Source organism: Sebastes umbrosus, chromosome 19 (genome assembly GCF_015220745.1).
Source record: "Sebastes umbrosus isolate fSebUmb1 chromosome 19, fSebUmb1.pri, whole genome shotgun sequence".
NCBI lineage: Eukaryota > Metazoa > Chordata > Actinopteri > Perciformes > Sebastidae > Sebastes > Sebastes umbrosus.
The window spans coordinates 1682784-1703406 of record NC_051287.1 but is presented as its reverse complement, the minus strand read 5'-3'; the positions used below and the strand labels follow the sequence as shown (position 1 = coordinate 1703406).

Here is a 20623-nt window from a genome sequence, read left to right as displayed (position 1 = left end):
ATAACATGGCAAACTGCAGCCCAACAGGCAACAACAGCTGTCAGTGTGTCAGTGTGCTGACTTGACTATGACTTGCCCCAAACTGCATGTGATGATCATAAAGTGGGCATGTCTGTAAAGGGGAGACTCGTGGGTACCCATAGAACCCATTTACATTCACTGATCTGGAGGTCAGAGGTCAAGGGACCCCTTTGAAAATGGACATGGCAGTTTTTCCTCTCCAACATTGAGTGTAAGTCTGGAGCGTTATTTAACCTCCTTCATGACAAGCTAGTCTGACATGGTTGGTACCGATGCATTCATCAGGGGGTTTTTTGGTCATTTTTTGGACTGTTCTTCTGCCTTTTTTTCAGACAATCTTCAGATATTTTACGGTCATTGTTCAGACCTTTTAAGGACCTTTTTTCTCAAATTTGTTTGGACTTTTCTTCTCTCTTTCTTCCACCTTTTTGGACATTTTTCAGTCATTTTTCAGACCTTTTTAGAACATTTTTTGGACTTTACTTCTACCGTTCTTCCACCATTTTTGGAAATTTTTCAGTAATTTTTCTGACATTTTTTGGTAATTTTTCGGGCTTTTCTTCTGCCTTTTTTTTTCGGACATTCTTCGGTTATTTTTCGGATATTTTACAGTCATTTTTCTGACCTTTTTAGGACCTTTTTTCTGACATTTTTCGGGCTTTTCTTTTGTCTTTCTTCTGTCTTTCTTCCGCCTTTTTTCGGTCAGTTTTTGGATATTTTTCGGTCATTTTCATATAATACCAGTATCTCGCCAAAATTTAGCGCAAGTTTGGAGCGTTATTTAACCTCCTTCACGACAAGCTAGTATGACATGGTTGTTACCGATGGATTCATCAGGGTTTTTCTAGTTTAAAATAAGCCCGCTACAACCTAAAAATCGCAAGTTGCTTTAAAGAAATTAGTGGCGTTAAAACAAATTTGCGTTAACACGTTATCATCCCGTTAACTTTGACAGCCCTACTACTGGAAATACTAAAATATAGCTCATCCATCCATCTGTTCAGTTCAGTTCAAATATCTCAACATTGTTCTTAATTACAGTTCTGGAGTGAATTTACTGAGTTACCTTCCACCACTCGTTATCCTCAATGATTTTCTCAAGATAGAAACCTGAGGAAAATGTGAATAGATGTGAACTGAACTGATCACACTCTACACCGTCTACCCAACCCCCTAACACACACACACACACACACACAAAGTGACACTCCAGCGGCGTCCAGTATCCAGTACTCAGATCGTCTATACAGTCATTGAGAGCAGTTTGTCTGTGTTTAGTTTCAGCGTTTTGCTCTATAGATTACAAACAGAACATTGTTGAAAGAGTGTTTTATGCTTAGTTAGAGTACTTTACTTTGACTTTATAAAAATACTCCGGCAACTTCTTGATTTGGGTTTTTCTCAGCTTCGTCTTTCACGTCAGGTAAGACATAAACATTTATAACGCTCTTCATTGCAATGTGAGTTTGACTTGTTTCTGTTTTATACTTGTTTTGATTTGGAAAAAGTCTGTCAGGTTTAATCTGTCTGACTGATACTGTCGTCTTTGAGGATGTATTTTCAACTCACATTTGGTGATTTGCTCATTTGAACTACTGAAATAGACTGGCTATAATATGAGAATCATTAGAGGACATCGTTTACGTACCATGCTTGAGGAAAGTGTCAGGATGGATTGAGGGAAGTGCAAAGCTTTGAATAGATAATAAAATAAGAAATATGTACAAATATATGCATCAAACAAAATATAAGTTTAAATTAGTTAAAATAAAGTGTTAAATGTTTTTGTTTCTTTCCAAGGAGAGACATTCATTGTGTGATTGTTGGCTCTGAGTAGCTAGTCAGCACCGACTGCAAAAAATGAGACAGTTTTGAGTGTCATTGTGCTGCGAGTGTGCATCCCTTAACATTTTATTGACAAGAGGATGTTGGCCTAATTCCCGAGCCGGGGGCTAGACCAAGTGATTGCTTGTTCCCCTTCGCTAGTGAGCGTCAGTCGGCTGGGCGTGTAACCACGGGGCATGGTTGTGCTCAGCCCGGGAAATCAACGCAGGGTCAATGCACCCTCGTTGGAGTTCGTCCAGTAATACAAGACTTACCTCCGTGTAGCTGTGTGTTTATCTAACTAGACACGTTTCCATTAAGGCTGTCAAAGTTAACGCCATAATAACACGGAAAATTTGTTTTATCGCCACTAATTTCTTTAACGAACCATGTCATACTATCTTATCGTGTAGGAGGTTAAATAACGCTCCAAAACTACGCTAAATTTTGGCGAGGAAAAATTGGGCTGCAGTTTGCCATGTTATGATTGGAGCATATTGTTTTATGCTAAATGCAGTACCTGTGAGGGTTTCTGGATCAATATCTGTCATTGTTTTGTGTTGTTAACTGATTTACAATAATAAATATAAACATACATTTGCATAAAGGAAGCATATTTGTCCACTCCCATGTTGATAAGAGGATTAAATACTTGATAAATCTCCCCTGAAGGTACATTTTGAACAGATAAAACGTGCGATTAATTTGCGTTTAATTGTGATTAACTATGCGATAAATTCCTTGACTTGTGTACGATACATGGACTGACCATAAATGGACAAAAGCGCTTGACAGATTTCTGTAATATATAATGAATGCCATGTTTAAGAATAAGGTAGTTCTTAACACCTTGCATCCTTGGATCTATGGCTATATGTCTTGGACGTTTATGTGGAGAGAGAAGCAGAGCTGATATCTAGCCAACCTTGTCTCCTAGGCAACCATTCTGTTTTTCCTCAGCAGTTACACGTAAACATCATTTTGAGGGGGCTCGGTTGACCTGACAGATTTGGTCTGGTTTGGTAATCCAGGTTTGGTAATCCCCAAACATGCAGGGAAAGTTTACTTTGAAAAGAAGCTTCTGCACACTTCCTCCTGAAGCCCTTTATTTTCTGATATCATTAACTACATTTGAAACTGTTCAATACAACTGAATACTTCTCATTACTCCATGTGTGTGTGCATGGTTGTGCCCATGAGTGTGTGTGTGTGTGCATGACTGCACTCATGTGACTGTCCTTCACAGTCAGTGATCAGGCTTCAGGAACTAGTAAGCAATCAGAAATGACATCTATTGATCAGCCTAGAAAACTCCACGAAATCAAGCTTTAGGCGAGGCAAGTTTATTTATAAAGAACATTTCAGCAACAAGGCAATTCAAAGCGTCAACGGTGCAAAAGAAACACATCATAAAACGACATTTAAATACAATTAAAAACAGTCATTAAAGAGCAGAGAGAATACAAAATCAAAACGAGCTACAATGGAATAAGACAAAATACAAGAATAAAAGCCACAGTGCACCGTGAGGAATCAAATACTTGATCTAATAGAAGGCAGCGGGGGAAACATTCGCCATGAGGAACACTGTGTACAGATAACATCTGCAAGAATATGTGGGAAGATTATTTGAGCAGAGGAACATGAGAAATGTTCATAGTTCTTAGTTTTTCTTTGCTTTAAGAGTTTAGTGCGTGAGTATATGATTTATCATGCATACGATTATATTTAAAGGGACTGTTTGTAACTTTTTAAGCGTATAAATGTACCGGGTCGGGACACATGCGCGCTCGCATATGTGCGTTCGCGTGTAGCCGCTGCCTCTCCTCCTCTGCCTGCTCTCCTTCACTCAGACAGCGCACGTTCTCTCTCTCTCGCTCCACCTCTAGACGTGAACGCGCACTCACTCCGCACTGCAGAAGAGTTAGTTGCTCTGAGAATATCTAGTGAATGTACAGGGGACGTTTGTGCAGAAATAACTGCTGCAGTTCCTCCAGACCAACAGAGGTTTCCCGTGTCTTGTGAAGTGACGGGGCTCCGCAGAGAGAAACGTTACCGTCTCGTTACCGACAGGGTGCTGGTGTCTTCCTGTTCACTCCGGCTGCGGGCGGAGGGAGACGAGTTTCTCGCTGCAGAGCCCCACTGCCTCAGCCTGCGCTGAGAAGCAAACACAGTATCAGCAGTGATTCATGGAGAGACCTTCGTCTGGTCAGCTAACATTACTGCCAAGCAGCTGAAATATAGAGTGATATTGTGCTTTTAGCTGACGTGTGTCTCCTCACTGTGTTGAGCGATGCTCGTTCATGTCTATTTAGAGCGAGCACAAGCGTGATCCCGACGCTGACTTTCGTTGACTTAACGGCCACAGGTGTCGTCGTTAAGAAGCATTTCTGAAAGTTACAAATAGTCCCTTTAATAAGTGTCTGATTAAGTTAGTTGTTCCAAATGTTTTACGATTGTTCTGCCACGACTTATTTTGGACTTGTGGCAAATTGCAGCGTTATGTCTTCTTCACTCACACTGAAGAACGACAACGATGTGTGTGTGACGTTACAAACTGCAACGCTGTGTGCCGACGTAAAACAATCATGTCAACCCAATTGACTTTGGTGGCAAGTAGATTTCTGACCTACTTGCCCAACCGGGCAAGTGAAATAAACCATTAACGTTGAATCCTGACGAAGTCCAGCTGCAGTTTGGAGGGAATGCTGGGAATTCCCAGTTGTTTCCGTTGGTTTCCAGCTTTGTTTGAGCTACCGTCTGGTCCTGAAGGGCAGCTGGGGTTTTCCATTGAGTTTTCCTCTCGTCATCCATCGATCTGTTGAGGTTTGTCGTGGCACATGTGTTGCCATGTGGCCCAGCAGCTCACATACGTACAATAAGAGTCACTGTAAGGCCAGGAGGATTCCCTGACCTTAACAAACAGAGGAGGCGATGGACAGTGAAGTGTGATGTGTTATGGTTTAGTTCAGGTTTGTAATGATGGAGAACCAAAGAGAGAACGAGGATGATGATCATCTCTCCTTTCTTCTCTTTCCACCAGCGTCCATCTTTCCTCAGTAAACCTCTCACTCTCTCACTCCTTGTTTCAGGATGGATCATCATGACTTGCAGCGAGGGAGAAGTAGAGGTCACAGACGCTACGATGATGATGAAGGTGAGAAAACCGCTAAGCTAGGTTTATGCTTGCAGTATTGTAAAAAGTCTGAAAAAAATATATAAAAAATGTCCCAATTTTTTTTTTTAAATATATATAAAAAACAAATGTCTGAAAAATGTCTGAAAATTGTAAAAAAAAAAAAAAAAAGAAGAAAAGTCTGAAAAAATATCTGAAAATTTTTCGAAAAAAGGTCAAAAAAATGCAGATACTTCACAGACATGCCCACTTTATGATAATCATATGCAGTTTGGGGCAAGTCATAGTCAAGTCAGCACACTGACACACTGACACCTGTTGTTGCCTGTTGGGCTGCAGTTTGCCATGTTATGATTGGAGCATATTGTTTTATGCTAAATGCAGTACCTGTGAGGGTTTCTGGACAATATCTGTCATTGATTATTGATTTGCAATAATAAATATATACATACAGTTTGCATAAAGCAGCATATTTGTCCACTCCCATGTTGATAAGAGGATTAAATACTTGACAAATCTCCATATAAGGTACATTTAGAACAGATAAACAGATATTTGAATCGATTGACAGCCCTAAATATCCAATTTTTCTTTTTCTTTGTTTAATTCAGTTCAGTTAAAAATGTTTTATTGGCATAAATGTAAAAAGCACAATTAAAGAACCAGCAGATAACCGTAGACATTCCTATTCATCTGCGTGTTTGTGTGTTTCCAGTTCTGTTACACTTGCTCACTAACGAGGCTTTCACAACCCTCCACAAGCCGTTCCTGTATTGATCCGGCTCTTCCATGTTCTCCCTCTGTCTCTTTGTCTGTCTGTCTGTCTGTCTGTCTCTCAGAGGCCCAGCCGGTCTACATCGGCGTTCCAGTTTCCCACAGACGGAAGAAGCGCAGACATCATTCCTACGGCAGCGACCCCGACCGTGACTCACGGCACTCGCACTACGATCACCACACACACCGTGAACGTGAACACTCGCACCGCGAATACTACCACGACAGAGAGGAGCACTACGACGATGACGAGGGCAGCGCAGAGCGTCACGAGCACGCCGACCCCTCATCAGGTTAGAAGCTACATATCTGTTAGAAGATGTGCGTCCCATGATGTCATTGTGTAATATCCTGAACTCAGTATAATAAATAACAGGCTAATAGTAATGATTTAATAATAATCATTTGTTTAGCTTTGTTTTACAAGGAAAAAACACACAAAGGAAAAGAAAACAAACAACACAAACACAGCAAAAATTAAAGTTAAATATTAAAGAAATATTAGAATAAATGACAGGAGTAATATGGTAAAATCTCCGTTGTATAAAAGCCATAAAGTCAAAATATAACCGGTTACAGGACTTCATTACCTTCAGTTTTTGTGACTACTACTTCAACGCATTAATGTTCGGTCAGCCTGTAGCGTCCGTCCAAACTCTGACTAACTACTGATCAGATCTCTAGAGACTCTAGTGATTCAGTCCAGACTGAAATATCTCAACATCTGTTGGATGGATTGTGATGACATTTTGTTCAGATGTTCCTGATCCTCAGACAATGAATCCTCGGTGATCCTCTGACTTTTCCTCTAGCGCCACCATGAGGTTGACATTTGTGGTTTTTAGTGAAATATCTCAACAACTATTTAGACGGATTGCCATGAAATTTGCTTCAGACATTTATGTCTCCTTCAGGATAATTACAATACATTTAATGTAGATCTAACTGGAAGTCCTTAGAAGTGTATGATTCAACTTTTTCCCATGGTCTAATGTTAAAAAAAGTTAAAGGGATTATTTGTAACTTTCAGAAATGTCTTGTTAACAGCGACACCTGTAGCCGTTAAGTCAACTAAAGTCAGCGTCCTGTTGCTGGCGCTTGTGCTCGCTCTACATAGACATGAAGGAGCATCGCTCAACACAGTGAGGAGACACACGTCAGCTAAAAGCACAATATCACTCTATATTTCAGCTGCTTGGCAGTACTGTTAGCTGACCAGACCAAGGTCTCTCCATGAATCAATGCTGATCCTAGTGTTGGCTTTTCCTGCTTCAGTCTCCCGACCGCGGCCGGAGGGAACGGGGGAGACGCCGGAGTTTTGGTCGGAGACGATAACGTTTCTCTCTGCGGAGCCCCGTCACTTCACAAGACACGGGAAACCGCTGTTGGTCTGGAGAAGCTGCAGCAGTTATTTCTACACAAACGTCCACTGAACATTCACTAGATATTTTCAGAGCGAGCGCGCATATGCGAGCGTGCATGTGTCCCGACCCGGTACATTTATATGCTTAGAAAGTTACAAACAGTCCCTTTAACAAAAATAGCAATAAATCGTAATATTGAATCGCAATACATATCGAATCGGCACCCAAGTATCATGATAGTAAAGAATCGGGAGATTGGTGTATCGTCCCAGCACTACTCTCGTATAGTAAAACTTGTTCTGCAGGTAAGTTGATGTCAAAATGTGTCGCAAACGTTATTAGGTAGCTGGTTACGGTATACAATCTCTGAAAGTTATCTTCTCTGCACAAAAAAACAACTGTTGAGGCTGCACTGCTGAGAGATCAGTTGTGGGTACACTTACCACAGAAACATCAGTTTGTCACGGTCAGCCGTGTTTTTTATTTATGTTTGGCGAAGTGCTCTTGGAGATCGGGAGTTGGAAATGTCAACCGGGGAAATTCGGACTTCAGAGTTGTCTGGGAACGCAGCATTAGGTGGTGAACTTTTTATCATGTTAGCATTGTCACTGTGTTTAAGTAGAGCCTCAGCGAGCTGCTAGCATGGCAGCAGACTCTTATGATACGTGTCCACAGGGGCGTTTTTTATCGCGAGGGGACGCGACGCTTCCCAGCATTAGACGCTTGGTGTGCTGTCCCTAGAAACAAGGCACTCGGCTCCTGATTGGACAAACGCTTTCCCGCCTTTGGCTGCTGCTCCCAGCTTTCAAACCGGAACCAGTATGGAGGCTCGTTTGGAAACTTTCTTCTCTTATTTCACGAAAATAGTTCACTGAAATGTGTTTCTGAAAACATTTGAGGTGAGAAATAATCCACGCAGTTGCTGAATCTGTCTTTATTTTGGATCGACAACGTTTATTTTAAAAGATTATCGGGAGTTTCGAGAGGCGGCGAGTCGCGTCAGACGCCCGTGATTTGCATAAAGTAGATGAGCCCTCAACTTTATGCAAATGAGGAGCGGGCGTCGTGACGCCTAGTCTCTCGAATCGCGACGCCACGCTACCAGAATGCATTGCGCGGCTGCTTACATAGACAATTTATGGGGGGTGTGGAAAGCACGGAGCCTGTGGACACGTACCATTAGCCTTGTTACTAAACTTTACCTACTGCAGATTTAAAGACGATTTAATTAAAATGAATAAATGAAACCCATCAATATACTGCACACAGTAGAGAGAGGCATAAGCCCAGGCCTGATCTGTGCTGCTGGGTCGATGTGATGAGGTCGAAGCTGCCAGGGCATGTAGGTGATGAATATTTTGCAGCATGGTCGCTGTTCCCAAGGGGCCATGAAGTCTGAAGCCTGTAAGCTGATTAGAGCTGAGCAACTCCAAGCTGTGTGTGCATGTATATGTGTGTGCGTGTGTGTGTTATTTGGGGCTACTGTGAGTGTTTAGTGTGTGTGGTATGCTTTGTATTTTTGCCGATTCCTGTCAAGATTCATACCAAGTGTGTACACCGAATACAGGAGCTGAGGTGGATAGTTAGAGGCACTGAGGCAGGGCTGATGCAGAAAGTAGAAGTTATGTAGGTGAGGATGTCCTTGCTGTTTTTGGAGTGTGTTTATCTGAGTGTGTGTGCTTGGACTTCTGGGAGGAGAGTACTAGAGGGCCCTGTGGTGTGTGTCAACCCTCTTAAAGCCTCCGGCTCTTTGCTGCTTTCACTGGATTTCTGCCGCAGCTTAGAGAAGACCTTTTTTTTCCGACTGACCACTCAGAGCGACCGCACACCAAATCATACATGGAATAATTGAAACTGAAATTGAACTGTCTGTAGAATTTATCTCAAAGAAGTCAGCGTCGAAGCAGCAAAGTGGTGAAACGAGCAGAAAGGACGTATGTGAGAAGGAGTGAGAGTGTTTTACTTCTCTTCCACTCATGGTGGAGAGCTGAGGACACTCGGCCTCAACAAGAGGACAGGAAGCTAGACGCCAGAGCAAACCTGAGGATCTCTCTCCAGCTGGGTCTAACTGTCTCTGGTGGTCAGAGGATCCAGTGAGCAGGCAGGACCCTGGTCTGTCTTTTCCCTCCATTATGGCCTCCAGCTGGACCCTACCTGGCTCCCAAATAGGTAAAGATGGCATAAGGGATGTCACGAGAACCGATACTTCGGTACCAAGTCAATACTCAAATTCTGAAAACGTGACAATACTTGTTTTTCTACTGTACCACAGGTACTGTAGGTACTGGGGCAGGGCTCGGGACTAATGCTGCATTCACACCCAGAGTGAAACAAACTTTTCACACAGCATGATTACATACAAAGTCAATGCAAAGAGCTGAATAGCCTCTCAGCGTTGAGATTCTCCTCCTGTCGACACTGATGTCCTGACGTTGTTGAATCAGAGACGGAGGACAAACTTGTGATCGTACCCAGAGCTACGATAGTACATCATATCTGTACAGAGACCGGACCAAACTCTGTGTAGAAACCACAGACTGTCTCTGGTAGAAACGACAACGTCGCTGCCGTATTGATGCCTAGATGACTTTATGTTGAGGGTTGTTGCATAGCCTGGCACTGATCCATCCAAACTCCATTCAGAAAACAAGCATTTTAAAAGTTGCTTGTCGTCTTGCGGACAGACCTGACAAAGCATGAATTCAGACTTTTTACAAATTTGCATCATTATGTTGTTATTTCGGCATCCTTTTGGTCCGTTTATTAATATTAAATCACAGCACAATGTGTTTATTTTGGGTTCATACCGCAGTAGCGACGTGTGGCTTGCTAGATACAGTCTGTGCAATGGTGCTGTATGTGAATACAACTCGCCGCCGGGTGACGTTATGAACCCAGACATGACGGCGTTTGGTTTTCTGACGTATCTGGGACTTCATCAATATGTACAAAGCAGCAACAGCGGTTATTTCTTCCATGGTTGATGGAGGAAATGGAGGAAAAGAAAAGCTCATCCTCCTCTCCAGTGCGTCTAGAGCGAATGAACACAAATAATACCGGCGGTCCAACTCGCGCGAGTAAAGCAAGGCGAAAATTTGCTCTTGGTGTGAACACAGAATTAGGAGTTAAAGTAGCCTACTACAGTTCAAACATGATCTTCCTCTTTATGATTACATTGGCTGGTCAGAGATCAGACAAACAAAAGTACACAAACAGACCTCCTAATGTGACCTGACCTAATGTAACAGTATTGGAAAGTGTTGTGGAACATTGTATTGTGTTATAATTACACACCACGGCGCTGTACTGTAGTTAACATGGATTACGTAATTGTTCCCTGTACATGGAAGTGATGATTGAGATTGTGAATGTCACTTTGTCACATAAAACTTGTGACACTTAAAACTGGAACCGTTCAGAGTTCATGTGTTTATTGGCTTTTTGACTTTTTGTTCTTTAGCTTTCGGATCACAAGGAGGAACAACGGTGACATACACATTCTGGAGCTGATAGACACACACACACTCACAAACAGCGGAGGGATGCGAGTGAACAGCGCCTCCAGGCTCGGATGTTAATGGGGATTGATCAGCTCAGAGTAAAATTAGAAAAAAAGGTGCTGGCTGATCAGATAGTCATTAGAGGAGCTCTCTGGTTCGCTCATTAAAGAAGAGTAATGGGGATTGTTCAGATCAGACGTGTCTGTTTCTAATGTCTGGCTGACTAAAACAGTTCTCAGAGGGTTTCCTGTTCATGTGTGATGATGTTGGTCTCCATAAGAGCCATTTCATTGACCTCACTGTATAAAATGACCTGTGGTGACCTCTAGGATAATCACAGCCTCATGAAACTTTACAGCCACAAACTAGAGACCTAGAGCATTCAGAGGATGGATGGATCAGACTAGAGACCTAGAGCATTCAGAGGATGGATGGATCAAACTAGAGACCTAGAGCATTCAGAGGATGGATGGGTCAAACTAGAGACCTAGAGCATTCAGAGGATGGATGGGTCAAACTACAGACCTAGAGCATTCAGAGGATGGATGGGTCAAACTACAGACCTAGAGCATTCAGAGGATGGATGGATCAGACTAGAGACCTAGAGCATTCAGAGGATGGATGGATCAAACTAGAGACCTAGAGCATAATAAATAAAAACTACACAAAGTGGATGAAATGTACTTTTAGGAAATATACTACATTGTACTTTTTCCAGTTGGGTAATGTTTACCATGTTCACCATCATCGTTCGCAGCTGAGGCTGTTGGGAATGTCGTCAGTTCTGCAGGTAGGGAGGTATAAACATGATGGTTTATATTCATGATGGTTTATATTCTGTATGTATAATTTAATGGAAATCTGAAACTGACTGTCTCCATTTCTTTTTTTCTTGTAGTATCTCCTGCAGCAGAGCGTCTGCGCCACATACTGGGGGAGGATGACAGCACGCCGACACCCACATTATTCACTGAGATGGACACACTGCAGCAGGAGGGCGGCGAATTAGAGTGGAAGGAGTCTGCAAGGTACACACACCAACATGCAGGCGTCACAGCCTTCATTAGTTTAGGATTTGGGGTCACTTTTGAAGGGATTTAGAGGCGGAGGGTTGAGACATCATGGGTACTGGGTGACACCACGTTAACATGTAATTAAAGCTTAAATTACATAACAGCATCCTGCTGCTCGGCACTCCTGACCTCCAACACATCAATCAATCCGTCTCTCTTTTAAAAGTCAAATAACTCCACTTCATTGACTGACCACTTTCTCCCTCTCGTCTCTATAGGTGGGTGAAATTTGAGGAGAAGGTGGAGGAGGGAGGAGAGAGATGGAGCAAGCCTCACGTGTCCACGCTGACCCTCCACAGCCTGTTTGAGCTCAGGACCTGTCTGCAGACAGGAAGCATTCTGCTCGACCTGGAGGGCTACTCGCTGCCGCAGATCGTGGGTGAGTCCGACAGAGTTTCTCCACTGTTGTGTCTGTTACATCAGAACCAAACATCAATACTGCCAGAAAACAAAAGAGCAGTTCATCGACGTTTTAGACTGAATTCTTTCCAGACAGCAGATTTTATCCAGTTTCCATTACTTTTTATACGCCATGAAAATCAACTAACAGACACTTGAAATGTGGTTGAAAGAGTTAAAAACACACACAAACTATATTTATAGTCGGAACTCCTTGGTGGTGCCCCAACTCCACACTACGTACTAACAATATACAACTGTACTGTATACAAAATGTCATAGAACCCTGTTGTTCCAGTTAGTATACAAGAAATCAATGCACTGTTTTGTACTAATAGGACATTATGCAATGCTGGAAATCAATCACACCGTGTCATTGCCCATACCAATTAAACTTTAAGCATTAATTGATTTTTTTTGTCCACTTGTACAAAGCTGAATAAGCTGAAAACTAGGGCTGTCAAAGTTAACGCGATTATAACGTGTTAAGGCAACTAACGCCACTAATTTCTTAAACGCGTTAACGCAACTTGAGATTTTTTGGTTGCAGCGGCTCCGTTTTAAAGCTAGAGTGGAGATACTGGTATCATATGAAACTAGTAAACCTAAAGAATCCATCGGTACCAACCATGTCATACTAGCTTTCCAAGAAGGAAGATAAATAACACTCCAAACTTAAGCTACATTTTGGCGAGGACAAACTGTCATGTCCATTTTCAAAGGTGTCCCTTGACTTCTGACCTCCAGATATGTGACTGTGTCCAAACAAACGTCCAAAAACTTTCCAAAAAAAAGAAGTTTGAAAAAAGTTTGAAAAAAAAATCCTGAAAAAGTCTGAAAAAAAAGTGTAAATAATGTCCAAAAAAAAGAAGTTTGAAAAATGTCTGAAAAAAAAGTCGGAAAAAAAACGTCGGAAAAAATGTCCGAAAAACAAAAAGTGTAAATAATGTCCAAAAAAAAGAAGTTTGAAAAAAGTTTGAAATAAGTCTGAAAAAAAAGTCTGAAAAAAAGTCTGAAAAAAAATCTGAAAAAAAGTCTGAAAAAAAAGTCTGAAAAAAAATCTGAAAAAAAAGTCGGAAAAATGTCTGAAAAAAAAAATCTGGGAAGTCTTCCGAAAAAATAGTCTGAAAAAAAGTCTGAACAATGTCTGAAAAACAAAAAGTGTGAACAATGTCCAAAAAAAAAAAGTTTTAAAAAAGTCTGAAAAAAAGTCTGAAAAAAAGTCTGAAAAAAAAATCCGAAAAAAAGTCTGAAAAAAACATCTGAAAAACAAAAAGTGTGAACAATGTCCAAAAAAAAGAAGTTTGAAAAAAGTTTGAAAAAATGTCCCAAAGAAAGTCTGAAAAAAAATTCCGCAAAAAGTCTGAAAAATGTCTGAAAAACAAAAAGTCTGAATAATGTCAAAATACAGATACTAACCAGACATGCCCACTTTATGATAATCACATGCAGTTTGGGGCAAGTCATAGTCAAGTCAGCACACTGACACACTGACAGCTGTTGTTGTCTGTTGGGCTGCAGTTTGCCATGTTATGATTGGAGCATATTTGTTTTATGCTAAATGCAGTACCTGTGAGGGTTTCTGGACAATATCTGTCATTGTTTTGTGTTGTTCATTGTAGTAAATATATACATACATTTGTATAAAGCAGCATATTTGTCCACTTCCATGTTGATAAGAGTATTCAATACTTGATAAATCTCCCTTTAAGGTACATTTTGAACAGATAAAAATCACTGTTAAACTTTGACTCCAGATGAGATCGTGGATCGGCAGATAGCTGACGGTCTCATCGCTCCGGATCTAAAGGAGAAGATCAGCTTTGTGTTGCTCAGGAAGCACCGTCATCAGACCAAGAAACCGATCCACCGCTCGCTGGCAGACATCGGGAAGTCCTCCAACGCCGGTAAGTTTGTGTGCTGTTTTGTCTTCATTTTCAACTACCAATCACCAAAGTGATCTAACCTTCTAATTACATCCTACTGCTTCCTTTGTTTTCTGCCATGTTGTTTCACCTTTCCTCGTAAAAATCACCTCTTCTGTGCTCATCGTGCTGCTGCTGCTGCTGCTCTGTCAGGCCGTAGTCCTCAGGTTAATCTGAGTCATAGCGCTAGTTCAGCTTCTGGGATCCACCGCTCCACAGAAGACCTACGCTCTCGCAGCCTCGGCCGCCTGCGTGAGTCTAAACACACCACACACACAAACACACAAGTTCCTTCCTATTTGTACCTACACATCAGTGGTGGAAGTACATTTACTCAAGTACTGGAGTGCGTATTTCCATTTTAGGAAGCTTTATGTTGCGTTCACACCGAGAGCGAAGCAAATTTTCGTCTCACTTTTCTTGCGCGAATTGGACCGCCGGTATCATCTGTGTTTATTCACACTTGACGCGCCAGAGGAGAAAGATACCAACCATAGATACCAACAACTTTCCTCCATTTCCTCCATCAACCATGGAAGAAATAACCACTGTTGCTGCTTTGTACATGTTGATGAAGTCCCAGATATGTCAGAAAACCAAACGCCGTAGTGTCTGGGTTCATAACTAGGGTTAGCGTCTTGAGATAACTTCTGTTGTGATTTGACGCTATACAAAATAAATTGAATTGAATTGAATTGAATAACGTCACCCGGCAACGAGCTGTATTCACCTACAGTGTCATTGAACTGACTGTATCTAGCAAGCCACACGTCGCTGCTGCGGTATGAACCCAAAATAAACACATTGTGCTGTGATTTAATTGCAATAAACGGATCAAAATGATGCCGAAATAACTACATCATGATGCTGATTTGTAAAAAGTCTGAATTCATACTTTGTCAGGTCTGTTACCATGACGACAACCAAACAACTTTTAAATTGCTTGCAAAAAATATGCTAGTGACGTTGTTGTAAACAGATCAAAAGTATGCTGAAATAACTACATAATTATGCCGATTTGTACTATAGACAATGAGTACTTTCACTACTGATACTTTAAGTATATTTACTGCACAATGAGTACTTTTACTGATGATACTTGCCGTGCTTTTACTTGTGTAAACCCAACAAATGCAGTGAAGAAGTATAAACATAATCTGCTTTGTAAAAGTTTTATAAGAAAGGAAATGCAGTCAACACATTTGTTAGATCACAATGTGTTTGGGTGAGAAACACGGAGTGTAAATGTAACGTTGGAAGAGGACTTTTTGCCTGAGGAGCTCCGTCTAAACCCCCCCACTCCCCTCGGGGCTCCTTCCAAGGCAACGCCCCCCCACACACACACACATGCACGAGCACCGCCGCATCGTAACTACTTCACCGCCACAGAGCGGAGAGAGGACCTCAACTCAACAACGCTACCTCATGACCAGTAACCGCGGCAGTGCTACTGCAGGGCTGAGTTTTCTCTTCCATTCTCCAGGAAACGTGCGGCGGCGACGCGCTTTGAGTTCAGGCTGGTGCACGCCAAGGGTAGAGAACGAGAAGGGAGGCAGGGACGCATCTGATTGGTTCTTTCCAAGCGGACCGCGAGGCAGTGATTGGTAGATGTTTTTACAGGATTACAGCAGCTACAGATGACGGCTCTTTTCCGGTCCTTTTTCAGAGCTCATCAGTAACGGATCGCTGTCGGGGTGTAAAGACCATTTCAACCACTAGAACAGATATACTGGAGAACATCGTGACTTTTAAGTAAAGGATCTGAGTACTTCTTCCACCTCTGATTCACACTCAATATTTACCAAATTTGAAACTCTCACTTTCTTAACTTCTCAGCTTTATTGTATGTTTTTAATGAACTAAAATAACCGATCCCAGCTAACTCCCCGCTGCTGCATGATTTCAACACTCGGCATTGTGTGTATACAATATGTTGGAAGTATTGCGTGTTTACTTTACAGATTTCGGTCCTATTGTGTGCACCCTTGCTAATTTATTTTGTGAATCTATCTGAGTGAAAAGGATTATGAAAGGCTCTGTGTGGTATGTTCTTGTTCTCTCTCTTTGTTCAATTTCATTTGTTCCCAAATCTGCTTTGAGAAAAAAAAAAAAAGAAAGAAGGGAAATGAGCCATTAAGATGTAATCCCCCTCAGAAACAAGTGGTGAAGTTCTGGCACACATTGTGGACATACTTGAATGGCCACTCTGTTGCTCTCATAGCCTGAAAAATATCAACTATAAGTGTGTGGTTCATTTGCAGATCCTGCCCAGAGCCGAAGCATGAATGATATTTCAGACACACCAAGCACAGACCAGGTAACTGTTATCTTCCATATTTAATGTGTTGTTTATATGTGGTGGCTTTTGTGGGTCCAGCTTGCACATATTTTAACACCCCATACAGGCTTCACAAAGTAGCATTAAAGTCACATTCACACCAAGAGTGAAGCACGAGTTGGACCGCCGGTATCCAACTAGACGCGCCGCAGAGGAGAAGGAGCTCGTCTCCTTAGATACCAGCAACTTTCCTCCATCAACTAAAGAAGAAATAACCTCTGTTGCTCCTTTGTACACATTGTGGAAGTCCCACATATGTCAGAAAAACCAAACGCTGTCGTGTCTGGGCTCATAACATCACCGCTAATAGTAATAACGCTATGCCCAAGAGTTGCTATGTAGTTGGTTGCACCAACAATAAATCCATAAACGCTGATCTCTGATCTGTTCTCCTGCCGTTTTCTTAAAAAAGATCTAATAGCGGGGCAAGCTATAGACCAGACCAGCATGGCTTTATGGCTCCAAGCTATAGACCAGACCAGCATGGCTTTATGGCTCCTCCAAGTTATAGACCAGACCAGCATGGTCTTTATGACTCCAAGCTATAGACCAGACCAGCATGGCTTTATGGCTCCTCCAAGCTATAGACCAGACCAGCATGGCTTTATGGCTCCTCCAAGTTATAGACCAGACCAGCATGGTCTTTATGACTCCAAGCTATAGACCAGACCAGCATGGTCTTTATGGCTCCAAGCTATAGACCAGACCAGCATGGCTTTATGGCTCCTCCAAGCTATAGACCAGACCAGCATGGTCTTTATGACTCCAAGCTATAGACCAGACCAGCATGGCTTTATGACTCCAAGTTATAGACCAGACCAGCATGGCTTTATGGCACCAGGCTATAGACCAGACCAGCATGGCTTTATGGCTCCAAGCTATAGACCAGACCAGCATGGCTTTATGGCTCCTCCAAGCTATAGACCAGACCAGCATGGTCTTTATGGCTCCAAGCTATAGACCAGACCAGCATGGCTTTATGGCTCCTCCAAGCTATAGACCAGACCAGCATGGTCTTTATGACTCCAAGCTATAGACCAGACCAGCATGGCTTTATGACTCCAAGTTATAGACCAGACCAGCATGGCTTTATGGCTCCTCCAAGCTATAGACCAGACCAGCATGGTCTTTATGGCTCCAAGCTATAGACCAGACCAGCATGGCTTTATGGCTCCTCCAAGCTATAGACCAGACCAGCATGGCTTTATGACTCCAAGTTATAGACCAGACCAGCATGGCTTTATGGCTCCTCCAAGCTATAGACCAGACCAGCATGGTCTTTATGACTCCAAGCTATAGACCAGACCAGCATGGCTTTATGGCTCCAAGCTATAGACCAGACCAGCATGGCTTTATGGCACCAGGCTATAGACCAGACCAGCATGGCTTTATGACTCCAAGTTATAGACCAGACCAGCATGGCTTTATGGCTCCAAGCTATAGACCAGACCAGCATGGCTTTATGACTCCAAGTTATAGACCAGACCAGCATGGCTTTATGGCACCAGGCTATAGACCAGACCAGCATGGCTTTATGGCTCCAAGCTATAGACCAGACCAGCATGGCTTTATAACTCCAAGTTATAGACCAGACCAGCATGGCGTCATCTCCGAGGCTGCGCTCCCTTTTGGGGGAAAGAAACTCGCCGTCACAGGAGAGAAAACGATGAACAGCTGTTGTGTAGCGGGTTAATGACGCTTTCACACTGACATCTGAGGCTCATACGATACGTGAATATTCACTGTCAGTGTGCTAAACGGCTGAATGATGCTGATGACGTTAGCTTGAGTAATACAGTCATACATTAACGTGATAGCAGCATCAGACTAAATCTCAGCCTATAGATCAAACAGTTGGTTATTAACACATTAACAGCCTTCATTATTAAGGTATCGCCAACGTTCAGGTTCAGGCAAGGTCGCATAATAATTATTAGACGTGTATAAAACAAATGTTTGCATAACAAGAGATGAATGCATATGAACTTGTCAAAATAACAATCCTAACATACGTCAGATTGCGTTGAAGTCTATGAAATCTTCTGTTTTCTTTCCCCCAAAAGGGGGCGGGGCCTTGACTATTTTGCGAAGTACCCGTAAGTACCGGTCTGATGTACATTATACAAAAGTTTAGAAGTACCAAATGTGGTGGATTAGCCCTTTTAATATCTGCATATTCAACACATTGAGATGTGTCACTATCTGAGCTGTTATTGATTTGTAATCAGCTAATCTCCTTCTGCCTGTGGGAGAATAATGATTATTTCACTTCTGCTCACATAGATAACAGATGGCATAAACTCCCTCTCTGTCCGTGTTTTATGAAAAGTTGAGCCTTGTTTTGTTCGAGGACGTACACGGAGTCGTCACAACTACTTAATCTCTCTTAATCCACACAGCCTGGTAGCTTTTAAATTGTGTTTGTGTGCAGATTTCTAAGCTTCTGTTGTTTCTCTGAGCTTCATTGTTCGAGAACGATACTGAAGAATTACAGTTGCTTTTTATTTCATTGTTAACCAGCTGCAGTATTTTGGTGTTTGTGTGTGTTTGCCATTCAGAACTTCAAAAGCAAGTAAAACTCACGCATGTGACGGCTGAATCTGGTTTAATTATTTGTTCACAGAGGCTGGCATGGCACCGCCGTCTTTCTTTGATCTGACCAATGTGCACGCTCATACAGTAAAGGACACGACATCATAGCATATAAAGCCGAGAGGGAAGGAGAGAGATGGCAACTTAAATGGATTATTGTTAAATGAGTTGATAGTATGAGACATTAAAATGTCTTGGTTTGGTTTCTTATTTGTAAGACGTTGGGTGAGAGTTGTTGAATTGACTCTGAAAGCAGCATTAACAGATTAGGAAGAGATTTTAATTTAAGCAGCCACCACTCCACTGCCACGTGCTTCCTCGCTGAGGAGGAGGAGTGCACACACAGTGTTGTAGGATTTTATACTTTCAATTTGATGTGTTTATGTCCCTGATACTGAGGAAAACAAGTCAAACGTTTGTTTTTGATCCTTACTACTTGGTGAAGTAAATCTAGAACTTGGCAGGAAGTGGTGTCAGAATAAATGTCTTTGTTTGGTAACCTGTCAGATGAGTTTGTTGTGTTGATAGCATTAAAGTGTTTGGAGTAGGGCTGTCAAAGTTAACGCGATAATGATGATGAAGGTACTGGTATCATATGAAACTAAAGAACCTGATGAATCCATCAGTACCAACCATGTCAGACTAGCTGGTCATGAAGGAGGTTAAATAACGCTCTGAATTTACACTTAATCTTGGCGAGGAAAAACTGTTATGGCTGTTTTCAAAGGGGTCCCTTGACCTCTGACCTCCAGATATGTGACTGTGTCCGAACAAATGTCCAAAAACTTTCCAAAAAAAAGTCTGAAAAAAAAGTCTGAAAGATATCCAAAAAACAAAGTTTGAAAAATGTAAAAAAAAAAAAAAATCTGAAAAAAGTCTGAAAAAAATCCAAAAGAACTTTGAAAAACTGCAAAAAAAAAGAAGTTTGAAAAATGTCCGAAAAAAAAGTCTTACAGACATGCCCACTTTATGATAATCACATGCAGTTTAGGGCAAGTCATAGTCAAGTCAGCACACTGACACACTGACAGCTGTTGTTGCCTGTTGAGCTGCAGTTTGCCATGTTATGATTTGAGCATATTGTTTTATGCTAAATGCAGTACCTGTGAGGGTTTCTGGATCAATATCTGTCATTGATTTGTGTTGTTAATTGATTTACAATAATAAATATATACATACATTTGCATAAAGCAGCATATTTGTCCACTCACATGTTGATAAGAGGATTAAATACTTCACTAATCTCCCTTTAAGGTTAATTTTGAACAGATAAAAAGTGTGTGATTATTTTGCGATTAATCACGATTAACTATTTCAATTGATTGACAGCCCTAATTTTTAGATTACTGTGTGCATGTATAATATATCCAATGTTGATGTTTGGCATCTAGGCTTCATTAGGTGTTCTAGTTTCATTTGATATCAGTATCTTCACTCTAGCTCTAAAACCGAGCCGGCTACAACCTCTGAAAGACAGAAACGTTTCAATGAGGCTCCTGCTAGAAGTTAATGTGAAATAAATGATGTGTACCTGAAAGCACTACTGTCCAGGTTTAAGGACGATCGAGCTTTTGATGTGGCTTTTGTTGTAACTTTTCTAAAATCCTATGTCAACAACACGTTATACATGCCAGTTGATCATAGCACATATAAGCAGTTAGCAAAGGTCAGCTGCAG

General features: G+C 41.7%; 1 protein-coding gene across 1 annotated transcript in view; it reads left to right on the top strand.

The window, feature by feature from the left end:
* slc4a5b (solute carrier family 4 member 5b) overlaps positions 1 to 20623 on the top strand; it is a 70215-nt gene that overhangs the window by 24916 nt on the left and 24676 nt on the right. Inside the window, 7 exon segments of the mRNA XM_037753698.1 lie at positions 4938 to 5002; positions 5821 to 6048; positions 11518 to 11647; positions 11911 to 12071; positions 13849 to 13998; positions 14170 to 14268; positions 16278 to 16333. Coding sequence (XP_037609626.1) covers positions 4938 to 5002; positions 5821 to 6048; positions 11518 to 11647; positions 11911 to 12071; positions 13849 to 13998; positions 14170 to 14268; positions 16278 to 16333 — 889 coding nt within the window.